This window comes from Diceros bicornis, chromosome 7 (genome assembly GCF_020826845.1).
Source record: "Diceros bicornis minor isolate mBicDic1 chromosome 7, mDicBic1.mat.cur, whole genome shotgun sequence".
NCBI lineage: Eukaryota > Metazoa > Chordata > Mammalia > Perissodactyla > Rhinocerotidae > Diceros > Diceros bicornis.
Window position 1 is genome coordinate 27,992,693 of NC_080746.1, and position 16,218 is coordinate 28,008,910.

The 16,218-nt window shown below is 38.0% G+C and overlaps 1 protein-coding gene across 2 annotated transcripts in view; it reads right to left on the reverse strand.

Annotated features, from left to right (window-relative positions):
- Positions 1-431: 431 nt before the first annotated feature.
- The window catches only part of ELMOD1 (ELMO domain containing 1), a 65,999-nt gene continuing 50,212 nt past the window's right edge, over positions 432-16,218 (reverse strand). For both annotated transcript variants that reach the window (XM_058545295.1, XM_058545294.1), the window contains 3 exons: positions 12,715-12,765; positions 11,179-11,312; positions 432-1,849 (listed from right to left, as the gene is read on the reverse strand). In XM_058545295.1, coding sequence (XP_058401278.1) covers positions 1,677-1,849; positions 11,179-11,312; positions 12,715-12,765 — 358 coding nt within the window. In that variant the 3' untranslated portion in view covers positions 432-1,676. The remainder of the gene's footprint in view (positions 1,850-11,178; positions 11,313-12,714; positions 12,766-16,218) is intronic.

The following is a 16,218-nucleotide window of genomic DNA, read 5'->3' on the forward strand; positions in this document are numbered from 1 at the left end:
GCCATTTACCAGGTTCACAAGTTCTCACCTACCCTGGAGAGGAACATATGTTCTTGTTGTTCCCCATGGTACATATCATGCGTTAACCCACGCCTTCCCTTCCCCAGTCTAAGAAATGGACAAGGAAACCACAGGCATCTTAATGTTTCCTTGATCAGCTGTCTAGCAGTAGCCAAACCAGGCTTCAGAGGAAGTCACAAAGAAAAAGCTGGATCTTATTCTTTCATTAAAGCACCACCAGGCCTCAAGATTAGTTAAATAAAAGAAGTCTCTCAGACATGACACACTCTGATTTACACCTGGTTACTCTGAATGATGGTACGATTTCTATTCAGCACCAGATCTTTGACATTCTACCCACTCACATATTTGCACATTCAGAAGCTGTATGAGCACAAAACTATTAAAATGAAATCCACTATACGTTACAGTAGAATGACATGTAATTTATTCATATAACCGACAGTTAGGCAGTACCGAAAATTCACTTAAATAAGCAAGTGATTACACAAATGTCTAATAATACTAAAATTGATAGTCAGAAGGTATAAAATACCATGGGTGTGAAATGCCATGGCAAATACTATTGAACAGACTACAATCATAATTCCAAACTAAATCATGGTTTTTAAAATGATCTTTAGCAGTTTTGGAATGATTTGATATTTTTCCCCCTTCCAAGCAATTTACTTCTTCTATCGATACAAGACAAAGTCGTTATTTTCAAGAAATATTGCAGAATGACATAGGTTAGGTTTCTCTATTGTAACACATTTGCTTGCAAATTGTTTTTTAACATTGCCTCTTGTCACAGAAAACAAACCAGTCAGTACTCAGTTCCCCAAGCCTGGATGCTTGGCTCAGAAGAGCAGGTGTGTAGAGCCAGGGTGTAACTCTGAGTTCAGCAGAGACAGGCAGTGAAAAACCTTTTGCAACTTTTGAAGTATGCATACTTCTTGTCTAAGGTTCCAAGCATCACAAACATACTTAAGGATCCAAGCCAGTGAAATCATGGAAATAAAATAATTTGATATCCAGATGACTAAGACAGAATTGCAACTGGGGGTAAGTTACAATATAATTCTGCGGTACTTCAAACAAAAACAGCACCTACCTAGATTTGCTTCTTGTAAGTCTTGTTACATTTTCACGAAGTGTGGCTATGTTTGCAGGAATGGTTTGGCTTATCATGTGTCTGTCTGTCTGTATTATTTTAAAGTCATACTTTATTAGAATGAGGTCCAAGCATGAATCTGGCTTGAAAAGCTAGCAGCAGTAGTCATGAAACATATCAATAAATTAAAAGGCTTTCACAGCAAAAGATTCAGCTAAATCGCTGACATACAAAATACAGCTGGAGAAATACAATTCTTCAATGTTGAATTATGAGGGGGAGGAAAACAATCTAAAAAAATAGAAAACTCTCTCCATACCTGGGTGTCAAGGCAAGATGTAACACTGCATAATGCCACAATATGAGCAGTCACTGGATGACAGATACTCCAGAAATAGTGGTATCTGGGGATCTGGTAATTATGACCAAGAGATGACAATACTGTACCAAAAGGCATGCATACAATTACTGTGCATTCGGTGTGTGAGCTGGGACCTAAGCCGAGATCTAACATGACAATGAGGCAGTCTTCCGGGGTATCCACTAAAACCAGCGTGGGTGACTACATGTTGATTAAACCTTCCGAGGCAGCAAAGTGTGGGCACAGCGCCATATCTGGGTTCTGCAGCTGTTTTATGATCCTCTTGCGGAATTTCTCCCGCACACGATTAAATTCCATTATGTCCATGGGGTCCTCTTCAATCCAAAACTTATGAAACTCGTGCATCAAATAGCCTGTTAAGGATCAGAAAGTGATAAGAACACTGGAGGAAAAAAAAAGTTCTTAATCACATTCAAAATCATCCTGAATCCTGAAAACGATGTGAGACCAAATAATAGCAAGCATGGAGCTCAAAGAAGAGATCAAAATACAGCAAATACTACTGTTAAAAATTATTCTTTAAAACCAGTGCAGTAGAAGCTACCAATCTGCAAGATTTTTTCAATTGGTCCTAGAATTATTCTTTCTTCTCAAGCAGGAAGAAAAATCAGTTCTGCCGTCTCTTGAATACGAATTACATCTGGAACATATTCTGAAAGGCTGGCAGTGACTACTTCATCCTCCTCCTCCTAATTAAATTAACATAATGGTCTGATTTTTCAAAATTACTCCACTCAGCCTTTTTTTCCCCTTGATATTTGATTTAAGTTTTAAATTACCCTGACAAATCAAACAAATGCATTCTGACAATCTATTATGAGACAATAAAAATTGTAAATCAACTCTGAAAAACACAGAATGGTCATTAAACTACATGAAATTGTTAATAAGACTTCCTTGCTCTGAAGCATAATTTCATATGCAAATACTTTTGTGTTTCAAAAATGTCATCTATAAATGATCCGGATTGGGAAAATTTTGGGAATAAGTGTTAAATATTTGATATGAGAACCTGTCCATTGGTTTCTGTTTCCTCTACTGTGTCCCCTCCCTCCACCACATTTAGAATTGAAATGTGAATAGCTTTTTCAAAAGACAATAAAAGACAAAATAAATTGTATGTAGTAAACCAATCGCAAGTTCAAATGTCTCTCTATATATTAGGGTAAAAGTATTTAAGGAAATAAACCTAGCTAAAAGAAAGAATACCAAACGTTACACTAGGTTTTCTTTGTTTTAACAGTAGAAGGCAACAGAAAACAGGAGTAAGGAGTCTGGAGCCAGAAACCTGGTTTGAATCCCACATCCTTCACCTTCATGGGGAAGGAGTGAGCAGCAGAGATGACAGGAGGCGTGGGAAGAGAATTTTGGGACAAACATACTCAATCCTAATAGTAAGAAAAAATCAACAGCTTTTGTTTTTCTGGTAACTGGCTACTTATGGGGAAACTTGCAACATAGTTCCATAAACAGATTTTTAAAAATCTTTATTCATATCTCACTACAATACAAAATTAGAAGTGACCTTCCCTCCCACTCCCAACACACACTGCCAGAGTCTGGTCCACTTCCACAAACTCACCTCTGATTACTCATCTCATTACATTGTTAAGTATGCCTGTACGTCTTTAAGTATTTGGTCTCTCTACAACTGCAGGAGGAAGAGTAGTAAGGAAAGAGAGAATTTATTTTACATTCTTTGGGGCGTTGACTCCATTCCATTTCTTTTAGGACTGGACTGTCTTTGGACCCTCCGCACATATATTAACTGATGTGGCTGCTTTTAACATCTCTGACAGGGACAAACATCAACCCTCACCCAAATAGCCTCTGGGCTACAAAAGCCGGGGCCCACTACCACCGTCATGGGAATCTGACCACATCAGAGAAGCCCCAGATCAGAGGTATCATTGACCCCAGGAGCCATCCCATCCGTGTCTGCTCTGTCCAATGCTTGGATTCCCCAAGGTGGCATCCAGACTTGAACTCTTCTGGTAAACAACACTGACATCAGCCTGTTCCAGGATGAAGAACCTGATTCTTAAAAGGTTTTTCATTACACTGGGCCCAAATCTGATTGTCCTATATTTCTTGGAACAAATTCAATTCTCCCCCAACTCAAATATTTGAAGTTCCCCTTATGCTCTGGGTGTCTCTCTTTTCTAGGCTAAGCATCCCTATTTCTCCTCACCATTTCTCACATGCCATGACTTGGAGCTGTTTATTATCCTTGTTGTTTCAGTGAACACTAACAGAAACTTGTTTCCTCTAATCTCAGTATCTTATTCAAGCAAAAGAATTCAATCACCCATCCATCTCAGTGACTGGGTAAACTCCTAAGGTATCCAAAGAATGGTAGAGGGAACTCGTTAAAAACACAGTCCCTCCCAGATTCAACCAGACATCGCAGTTTAGTAAGATGAAACCTACATCACTAAAGATCCACTGGTCTAGAAGATGCCCTTTATTTTTTATTCCTTTTTTGTTGTTGTTGTTGTGAGGAAGATCAGCCTTGAGCTAACATCCACGCCAATCCTCCTCTTTTTTTTGCTGAGGAGGACTGGCCCTGGGCTAACATCTGTGCCTATCTTCCTCCACTTTATATGGCACGCCACCACAGTGTGGCCTGACAAGCAGTGCATCGGTGGGCACCCGGGGTCCGAACCGGGCCGCCAGCTGTGGAACGCATGCACTTAACCACTATGCCACGGGGCTGGCCCCTTTTTTTTTCTTTGAAGGTGAGGAAGATTGGCCCAGGGCTAACATCTGTTGCCAATCCTCCTCTTTTTGCCTGAAGAAGATTGTCGCTGAGCTAACATCTGTGCCAATCTTTCTCTACTTTGTATGTGGGACACCGCCACAGGATGGCTTGATGAGTGGCATGTAACTCTGCACCCAGGATCCGAACCCATGAACCTCAGGCCGCTGAAGTGGATCGTGTGAACTTATCCACCACGCCACTGGGCTGGCCCCAAGATGCCCTCTTTTTAAGTTCCCTTGGATTCTTTCTAAATATTATAATTTTTATGGTTGTAAATGAAATCTATGATCATTTATAATTTCTTATTCCCTTGCTACATAAAATACACACATAATTTTCCTGACTTGGCCTCTGTATATACAGTCAGGTTTCCAATTCTATGAATTAAAATCATCCATGATGAATTAAAAGCATCTCATTAGTATTTCATGAACAATAAAGTCTTTACTCCTATTGATGGTAATAAACAGGCACTATGAAAAAATCATCTTTTAATGAAGAATTCACTTTTCCACAATGTACATAAAAATATTCACTCTTCTACAATGTGCAGGTATATTGGAAACTCACTCTAAAGGTGATCTAGTGTAGCACAGAGTTTTAGAAGAATGCAGATCCATTAGGTTTCCCCATTTTTCTACCTCACATGCAATTACAGAAAAACATTTTGAAAGGTTTAAAAGACAGGCTAGGATAAGAGTAGAGGTAGGGGTGGCTCATAATCTAAAACCATTCTCAGGATCCTTCCTCTTAAGGCTACAAAAGTCAAGCTATAAAGCTTGCAGACTGACTCCCTGGGACTCTCTTTCTTTATCCCATCAGGAAAATAATTAGAGACTGTATAACATGATTTTAATCAAAATGCAGAAATGGTGGCTTGGCTTCAGGGTACATATTATAATGATAAAGCTCCACTCATTTATATAACATTACAGAGTGTTCAAAAATCCATTTGGTCAATTGGTCAGTTGGTCCATTTGCCAATTAACAATATTTAACAGATACAAGAGAAAGGTAGAGTTCCTACGCTCTCCAGTTCTTGGTCTCTCAGAGACAGGGACCCAGGTAGACAATTTCAGATGATGATTTGTTAGCTAAGGAAGCCAACAAAATGGCATGGAAAGTAGAGGGAGGAAACAGAGGCCAGGCTACTGCTTACAGTCTCTTATTTAATTCTTACAACAGCTTTGTGGAGTAGGTAATGCAGATATATCTTCATTTTAAAGATGAGGACAATGGGCTTAGAAAAGATACTTGAATGGTCTACAATTACACAGTCATAGCTCGAAGCTGGAAGCCAGGACCTGAAATCAGCTGACTTTCCATCACACCAGCTGCTTGCTCCAGTGTATTCTCTTCCTCGGGTTCTTCCTACTGAATAGTTCCCTCTTTTGAAGGTCAAAGAAAAGATAATTCTTTTTCCTCTTCTGGCCATTGTACTTTCCTTCTGCTCACTACACCTAACCTTACTTCATTTCAATGGAGCTATATGTTCAGTGGAGCTTTAGATTGAATGCAATTTTTGTAGCGTACTGCCTCGGCAGTGCAGCATTCACTGAATAATACTGTCAAGTCAGAATGATAGAGCTATTATATGCTTATATTCTTTCACCTAGATTAAATACATGCTTTGAATACTAATTTGGCTTTCCAACCCAAGCCTGCAGCGTAATTATTGTTGCTTGAATGTGTCTTGGTTTTGCTTCACTGCATTCAGTTAGTAGACAGCAGAGACATATGCAAGGACACAGGTGATTGCAAGAATATTACAGAGAAGTGCAGAACTGATCATGTCCGATGGAGGAACATGAATTCAGGGCACAGTTTGCTTCCTCTAGAGAGGCCTGCATCCCTCTGCCTACACCCCAATCCATAGTGGGATTGTTGCTCTTTCTACAACCTGGTGTGGGTCTTGGGAAATAAGTAATCCTATTGCATGCCTACTCACCTAGGTTAAGTTTTTCCAGAGAAACTAAACTCCCTTTTCCACCACAAAGGACATCATCCAATATTTTAGCCTCCCATCCATTCATCCATCCATCCAGCTAGCCATCCAGCCATCCCTCCATCCAGCCAAGAAATAGTTACTGAGCACCTACTGTGTATCAGGGTCTCTGCTGAGGTTACGGCAGTGGACAAAACAAACATTCTTGCCCTTAAATGTCAATTCCTGTGATTCTAACTTTGATTCTCTCCTGCAAGAGCTCCCCCACTGTGTGGCTCTGTTCTCTCCTCAATGCTGATGAATTCCAAATCTGCCCTTACAACTCTTCAGAGCTCTAGAGCCTTACATTAGAGTGTCCACTATTCAGCTCTGTGTGGATTTCCCAAAAGAAACTCACGCCCTATATGCCTAAAACTAAACTCATTCTATTTTCCCTCTGAACTGCTTCCCTGGGTTCCCTAGGGAGCATCGTAAATATAGAATAGGGTAAGTAGAAGGGGGAGAAAACAGAGAAAAGGGTCTTATTTATCTACATGTTTATACTCTTGCAAATGGCTGACAAAGCTCTTCAAGATATGCACTCCCCCATCCCCATCCCTGCTCTTACTACTGTCATCTCTGGTCATGCACCCCATCCCTCCCCAAACCCTGTGCTCTGTTCCTTGAATCCACCATGCTCTTTGTCTTGTGGTCTTTGCCCGTGCCATTCCATCTGGCTGGACCACTCGGCCACCATTGCTTTACTTCCCCCTACTCATCCTTCAGGTCTCATGGAAAGTGGCATTTGCTTGGGGAAGCTTTCCCTGACTCCCCGACTGAGTGAGCTATGCCAGCTATAGGCCTTTTCAATTTTTAAAAACAATATCTTTACTTCCTCAATCACAAAATTCTTCCCACCACCTTTTAATTATTTGTTTAGATGTCTGTCTTCTTCAGCACAGAATCTTATCTGTACTAAAACCTCAGTAATATTTGTTGGAAATGATCAGAATTGTTACAAAAGTAAATATAATCATCTAGCTGTCGAAGTGGGAGCTGAAATCACATATGTAAGGGAATTCCACTTTCTGTTAACAAGTAATAAGGTGTATACGCTTTAAAGTTTGCTCTTTATTTTTATCTAAGTTATACATGAACATAGTTTAGAGTCAAATAGTTTAACAAGTCTTGTCACAAAAAACAAAAAAACAGCAGCACCTCCTGCCCTAATTCCTGCTTCCCTAAAGCAACATTTCAACTCTTTCAGTTGATTCTTTTGGTTATTGAGTTCCATAGCTCTAACATACTTTCCATTGCTTGGTTTTTTTGACTTCCCTTTATAGAAGATAAAGATTTAGCTCTCTTTTACCTATTCCAACCACATTATCACCCATTTTCTAAAAATTTTCCTTACCTAGTATTAGTAACTGCCCTCTTTGTTTATTCGTTTCGTTTCCACTTACTTAATTTAACCCTAAACTATCCCCTAAGTATGCCAGTGTCCTCTCAATGTGTTCAAACATGGTAGATATTCCATAAATTTCATATTCTTCAAAGAGTCCCTCCCAGAGCCTTCTGACCTGCTAAAATCTGGGTTTAATACTCTCAGCCTATTTCATAGATATCATTTTGGGCTTTCCCATCACCTTCATCTTGAAGATTCTCTTTAATTCTCTCCTTTTAGGATAGATTTCCTGTTTTCTGGACCCCATTTATTCCTTTAACATTACTATCTTATTTTGTGGAAACATATCCTTTGGGAGCTTCCAGATAAAGGTACAAGGAGGTAAAATATTTAAGACCTTGCACTTTAAAAAAATGTCTTTATTCTACACCTACACTTAATTGGAAGTTAGACTGGGTATAGAATTCTAAATTGGAAATAATATTCCCTTAGATTTTTAAAAACATTCTCTTAAATTTTAAAGACATTATTCCACTGTCTTCTGGAATACAATGTTGCTATTGAGAAGTCCAATGTCATCTTGACTCCCAATTCTTTGTGTGGCAGCTTTGGAAGTTTGTAGAATCATCTCTTTTCAGTGTCATAAATTTTCACAATGATATGGACCTTGGTGTGAATCTATTTTAATCTATTATGGTGGTGCTTACTAGTTTAAATATGAAAAGTCATCCTTTAGTTCTGAACATTTTTCTTAATTTATTTTCTTGATTCCCTCCCCTTAGTTTCACTGTTCTTTTTCTGGGACTCCTATTATTCAGATACAAAACTTCCTAGAATGGTCCTTTAATCTCTCAACTTTTATTTTCTATTTTTCATTTAAACTTTCTTTTTGTCCTACTTTCTGGAGGACTTTTCAGCTTTATCTTATACTCCTTCTTGGAGATTTCTTTTCTGCTGATTTTTAATTTCTAAGAGCACACTTTTGTTCTCTCAGTGCTCTTTCTATAGCACCTTGTTCTTGTTTCATAGTTGCAATTTCTTATCTCTTTGGGGATATTAATGATACATATTTTTGAAGTTTTCTTTTCCCTGAGTAGTTTCTATTTCCTTCTAGTGGCTTTATTTCTGCTCAATTTGTACTTTCTTTCATGCTTGAGGCTTTCCTTGTTCTTGTTATCTAGTGCTTCTTAAGAAATTATTCTAAAATCCAGTGGCTCAAAACAATCATTTTAATATACTCATGAATTCAGAAACAGCATAGGAGGGATGGTTCCATAATGTCTGGAGTCTCAACTGGGAAAAGCTGAAGGTTGGGGGTGACTTGACAGCTGGTGGTAGGAATCATTTGGAGGCATCTTCACTCACATGTTTGGTGGTAGACGCTGGGTATTCATTGGGACCTCGTCTGGAGCTGTCAGTCAGATCACCTACATATGGCTGCTGCATGTTTCCTGGACTTCCTCACAACATGGAGGAATTGGATCGCTTACATGGTAGCTCACACCTCCAAAGGCAGCTCAGTCCCAGAGAACCCAGATTCCCAGAGTCCCAGCTCAGCCCAGATTCAACAGGCCAGAGGGACAAATAAATCTTACCTCTTAGTGGGAGAAGTGTCAAAAAATTTGAGGACATGTGTTTAACCATCACACTCAGACATCTGATAATCCTTAGTTGTCTGTGAATATTTTTGACTAAATAAAAAGCCAGTTGGACGAAAAGCTGATTGGAAGTGCTGAGCACATAGGTAGGGCTTGTTGACTGAGAGCATGACTATAGAGTGATGTGGCTGGGCTGTTTCACTGGGGAGCCCCAGAGGTCAGCATCTTTAGCTCTTTTCCCTTGGTCTGCTCAGATTCCCCAGAGAAGGCCCTGTCAATCTCTTGACTGGCTGCCAAAGTTATAGGAACTGGGTAGGAGAAGGAGCCTGGGTGTCTCAGTCTTCATCAACACTTTTGGTATGGGTTGCCACCAACTGTACCTCAGAGATCCTTTATTTTTCCCTCTCTGGAGAATAATCCACTAGCCTCTTCTGGGGAGGAGGAAGCACAGAAGCTGTCTCCTGGGGAAGGGGATTTGGGTCTCTAAGAGTTTCTTAACATACTTTCAAGCCACTTGGCTGTTTTGAGTCCTGCTCACCCCTATTTCCAGAGGTACCTAATGCTGCCAATTCCCAAACCTTCTGGGTAGTCCTATAGAATAAATCAGGTTGCTTCTTACCTTTTCACACTACCTGTTTGGGATCTGCTCTCTCAGGACTACTAAAATCAGTTACCACCTAATTTGTTTCCCTGCTTTCAAAATGAGGTTTTTCTTGCCTTGTTTCTGATTTTTCCTGTCCTTGTGGATTTACGCTTTCTTAGAGAAACCTTTTATATTAACTTCAGTGAAGTTTCACAAGGGAGCATAACGCATGCATTCTTTAACCAGAAGTTCTGATTTATCAGATATAAAAGAAGACAAAACTCTAGATAATGTAATCACTATTAATTTAGGAGTTTAGATAAAATAAATTGCTGTTAACTTATGACTTTATCACATTTTAAAAATGAACTGGGGAACAGTACTCCCCTGTGGTGGATTTGGGGTGAAACAACTGTGTCTTAACCATACTCAGAAAAAGTGGCAGAACTGTTTAGCAAATTAATAGCAGAAAAAAGTGGAAAGAAACATAAAGAGAAGGAAAATTTTGAAATTTTCTTGCTAAGAAAGCCTAGGTATAAGTGCAGTAAGCACGGTTTAAGTGACGTTTTTCCTTTAAATTGCCTACGTTACTTGACAACTTGGTAGACTAGCTTTCCATGTTCCTCCAAACCAGTTTATGTCCGGCCTGCAAGGACATAATGACATACAGCTAGACTTTAGGATTCTGCCTCTAAGAACAGAGAATAGCATCCCAGGGCTCTACAATACCATCTCAGTCTTTATCTTCTGAAACCCGAAGCCCCAAAGGATACCCCTCAGGCAAGGACAATATAAGGCTCTCGTTCAGGGTCACCAATACCTCCCTCTACTAGCATCTACTCTTAGAGGGTAGCAGTAGTAGCGTTAGTAGCAAAAGTAATACCAATGACAACTCCACCACCATCAATATCATCCAGTAAACCAACACCTCCTCTTTCTAATGTTCACTGAGCACTAACTATGGGGCTGGCTTATAAAAACTTTTTATCCATCATCTCATTTTATCTTCATAGCAGCTCTATAAGGAAAGGACTAATTTTATAGATAAGATAACTGACACAGAGAGAGGTTAGTAAACAGAGTTGGGAGTCACCTCAGGCTGTCTTCAGAGCCTGCACTCTTGAGTGCTATGCCATGCTAGATCAAAGGGAGAGGGACACCCATGAAGTCTTTAAGTCAGACTGGAAGTTGATACATTGGCTATTATGCAAGGGCTGGGAAAGAGAAAAATTCACAATGCCTGAAAAGATAAGTATAGGTTTTTGAATGAGAAAAACAACAAAAAATCAAAACCAAAGAAGGAAGTTCAAAGGCCCCAAAGCAGCCAAATCACAAGGATCTCTCAGCTTCGACCCTAGTCTAGAGTGTTCTATAGAAACTTACATTGACAATTAAGCAAGAGGACACTTACAGAATGTTTGTTGGAAGTGAGACAATGTTGGAGCTTCTGGGGCGATGTTGTAGAAATGAGTTTTTAGAGCTCCACTCACTAGTAGATTATACGCCAGATCAGTTATATTGATGCCCACAATTGCAAATGAGTACCTGTAAAGTGTAAACCACAAAACCAACTGAGTGTCACATATGGGAAATAAGCATTTAAAAATACAATAATCTGATTCTTAAATGACTATTAAATTATTAGAATGGCAGGTTGCCCTTCCCTCTCTACCTTACCAAACGCCAAATTTTGTAATTTACCAGAAAATTTCAATGATACGTTCCAGAGAATTGAGAGTTCATTCGCTTTGACTTGGTAATTCCCTTTCCAAACATATGAGAGAAAAAAATCAGAAACTGACAAAGCTTTATATGCAAGGATATTCATTATAGCATTATTTATAATGGCAAAGACATGGAAACTATTCAAATATTCTACAAAAGATGATGAGTGAAATAAATTATGGTAATCTCGTATAACATATTATAGCCCATAAAAACTATATTGCTAAAGACTATTTAAGCAGGATATAAAACATTATGTATAGAACAAGCCAAGTTTTATTATATACACACAAATGTGCACAAAAAAAGGGCTAGAATGAAAGGCTACAAAATACTAATATTTGTATGTTAGAGTAATAAGATTGAGGTGACTTTTTTGTTTACTTTCCTATATTTTCTAAATTTTCTATGATAAATCATGTATTAGTTTTAAAATGAGGAAAAATTTAAATAAGTATCAACACTCTGGGTACATTTTCTAGTCCATTTTCTATATGTCTATCAAAAATGAAATGGAACTGAGTTCTTAAGTCCTCTCTGGTAACATAAATCCAGCATATTAAAAAAAAACTTCTCTGTTTAGAAATATTTTGGGATGAAATGGGGCATTATAAAAAAAACTTCTAAAGTAAATTTTTATCTAATACCCAGATACTTGAGGGAAATCCTTAAAAGAAAATTACTAAATATACTTCTAAATGATGATTTCTGAAAATCATTTCCATATAGTCATTATTTTCTAAACTTTGTCGGTTGGTCACAGGCAAGGTAGTACCATATAATCATACAAATAAATCCAAAAACATATAAACAAATCGTTTTAAAAATTCAATTGGGGGGCCGGCCTGGTGGCGTAGCGGTTAAGTGTCCATGCTCCGCTTCGGTGGCCCGGGGTTCACAGGTTCGGATCCCAGGCGCGGACATACGCACCGCTTATCAAGCCATGCTGTGGCAGGCGTCCCACACATAAAGTAGAGGAAGATGGGCACGGATGTTAGCCCAGGGCCAATATTCCTCAGCAAAAAAGGAGGATTGGCAACAGCTGTTAGCTCAGGGTTAATCTTCGTCACCAAAAAAAAAGAAAAAAAAATCAGCTGGATTATATATTTCCATCAGGACAAGTGGATCTTCATCCTTGTCATCTTTCACAGTGCTCTGATGACATTTTTGCTCTGGTTCTGGTTCAGACTGACAGCCTTCATATATGAAATCCCTCACTCACCCAATTGCTTTATCCATCCTTTTCTTCTCCCATTCCGCTTTGCTGAATTTGCTGAATGAATGAATGAATAAATAAGTAAACAAATAAGATTTAATCACTAATTGGTACTTGTTCTCTTTTAATGTTTATGTTAAAACAGTTGATTAGATGCAGAGATCTGTAACTTTGTTATCAAAACTAAGCAATTTAAATGTTATCAATTAAAAAGCTACAATACAATTTATATGGAGCTCAGAAATGAAATTATTTAAAGCCATGCTCCTTATCCTCTATTCACTTTACTACAGTAGTGGGAGACAGCTCTAAAGGCCAACATTAAAATACTCTTTTACACTATCATTAATTATCAAACACAACACTTCCTCCATGAAACCTTGCCTGGAATCTCCTCTACCTAGATGCTACCTCACTTTCTCATGATTCCCCATTGCATTTCATTTGGTTTATCTCATGGTATTTATCCTACTCAGCCCTATTTGTGATGTCTGGCACACAGTAGATGCCAAATAAATGTTTATTGATAAAAATAACTGAGTTAGTGAAAGTCAGAAAGAAAGGAAGAAAGGAAGGAAGGGAGGAAGGAAGAAAGGGAAGGAGGATATATAGGTTTGAAAAATTCTGTTCTATGAAGGACTATGGCATTTCCTCTGGCTAAGCTAAGACAGCTAAACCATAGCAGTTTCATTTTAATCCATTTTATAATTTGAGCTTCTGAATAAGCCTGTTTGAAGAAAGCATTCTATCATAGAAGCAATCTGAAAATAATGCCTTGCATTCTATTACTTTGTGTACTTGCTTATCCCCCACATTCTCGCCCCCTCCATACTGCTAGCGCCTTGTAGGCAGGAACCATACTCCACTCCTCTGTGTGGCTAATTTAACTTTCATTCAGTGTTTTACACTAAAAAATGTGGTTAGCATTTGAACTAAATAAAATTTTAAACCTAGAGTTGTTATGAACATTTAGCTTCCATCTGAGTAAGAGAAAGAGGCGTTCTCTATAACACACCGCAAACATTACATTAAAAGACACACGTGTAACACACACAGCATAAGACCACAAAAACATGATGCAAAACTGGTATTTAACTAGATGTACTTTTACTCTGTAAATGACTGGCTATGAATCAAAGTAACCACCTTTAGTTCATGCTAAAATATGCCACCTCTTTTTAAAGTGTAACTGCCAACTAATCAACCAACCAGCCAAAGAGGCATCAGGAGATTTTTACCTTAAAATATTCATATCCAAACTAAAATGAGTTAGATGTGAAATTTAAGAAACTTTATGGAAATGAATTTATAAGCACCTATTTTCTCTTCAACAAAGCTTCATAAATACATGGTGTCTCTGTATTTGTTAAATTAAATCTCTATTTACATTGGAAATATAAGAAAAGGCCAAATGAGCTCCACTCATTTGATTACTTATAGGATATCCTGGCCCAAACACAATGAATCCTTCTTTGTAGGAAACACACACACACACACACACACACACACACAAAACAAACAAACAAATTCTCCTCTTAAACTTCAATCTACTTTTATCCCTCAAATTACTTCAGGACTCAAGAGATGGATGTTCACAAGAGCAATCACGTATAATGCTTGCTGAAAGATAGGCAGAAAAGAACTTTCCTTAGTACACACTGGCTTCTTCTTGTTGAACACCTGAAATATTCTGGGCCTGTCAGAAACTATGTTGATAGCACAATCGGTCAATATATACTTCTTTCAGACATTGGTGAAGGACAGTAGCATTTTCAAAACATTCTGATTTGTATTCAGTGACATTTATCATTAATTTGAGGTAATTAATACTTGAACTTCATCTAGTCAATTTTACTGTAGCTTGAGGGACAAGCATGGTAGTTTAATCTACATGTCTACACACACACACACACACACACACACACACACACACACACACAAATGTTAGTCTCTTCTTAAATAAGAGTAATCACACAAACCCTCAAATACCTCCTCTCTGATAGCTGACACAGGAGATAAAACTATAAAGCCTTTCTTTGAGAACGGCTCATAGACAAAATTAATCTCCCTCCAACGGTTAATCAAAAAATATTTTAAGCTTATTGTCACTTCTCGAGGACCGTGGAAGATTCACGTCTTCTGGCTGATGCTCCTCCAGGAAATGCCGCCTGACAGTGCACACAGACTCCCTAGCCAATTTTAATTAGAGGGAGTTCAGAGTCTCTACGTTACAGAAATATGCAATTCAGAAAATGTAGTTAAAAAATTAAATAAAATAAAAAAAATTAAAATTGATTTTAACTATGTAATATATCAAGAAAGAGCTGTTTTTTCTCATAGTGTTTTTCTCAAAGTAAATAAAAAGTAAAGAAAACAAAAATTTAATCTTATAAAAGATTATAAATACAAATTTGGGAAGTATGGTATAATTTAATGAACCTTAGCCAATAGAAGCTAGAATAAGTAAAATAGTGAGGTGGGAGAGGGTCAACCTGTTTCCAAATTTTGATAATGGTATGATAAAATTTTGGACTTATTTAGCAAACATGAACACTAACAAGGAACCTGCCATGCTGAGGAGAAAAAAGTGATACAAAACCATGATTGCAAATAGCAGAACTCCTTATAATAAGAGTACAGCATATATATATATATAATAACTACTACTTATAATGATGAAGTTAGAAATATATTAATAGAAGAGCAAATTTGCTCTATGCCACAAAATTCCCAAATAAACTGTCCCTCTCTGGGAAGTAGATGGGGTCAGAGCATGTGTGGTGATGGGTTCAGCCTTTAGGTGAAGTGTTCAAAATGTGTCTCCAACCAATATAGTTACGGCTGTAGAAAGGCTCTTTGACATTTTCTATCAGGTTGGTATAATTTGATTTTTCTTTCACTAAAACACAGCCCAAAATATAATAAACTATATTAGATAAAAAGTTTGGAAATGTTTGATTTTTGAAATTTTTTCATGAATTTATATTTCTTTAAAAAATTCTGACTCATACTTATTCTAAAATAAAATAAAAGTAACAAAACACAAAGGCAAAGAAAAGAATACCTTATTTCCTCTTTAGTGATATCCCTTCATGTAATCAGTTAAAGAAAAAAAAATTAGAAAGGTAAATGAAAATGCAAATAATTTGGAACCTAGAATTTCACACACACAAAAAATGCCTCAGCAATTCCAGACTTTCTCAGTTGGCCCCTGACATCAAGACTTCCATTCTCCCCTCTATTCCCCCATCATGCTCCCTTGTCTCTGAACTCTTTCTCCCAGACTCTGTTTCCTCTTTCTTCCATGCCTACCTCCTCAATCTTCCTGGACCCCAGTGACGCTATCAGTTCTTTTAAATGCCTATGTCACTTGAATGGTGCCACTTCACATCCTAAATCCCGATATAAGTACCTGAAGTTTTCACCTTCCTATTCAGCATTTGTCAAAAGGGCTTGTGTGAAAGAGCTTTAAGTCTCACTTCTGGTGGATTGACTCTCCTGAGAATCTCA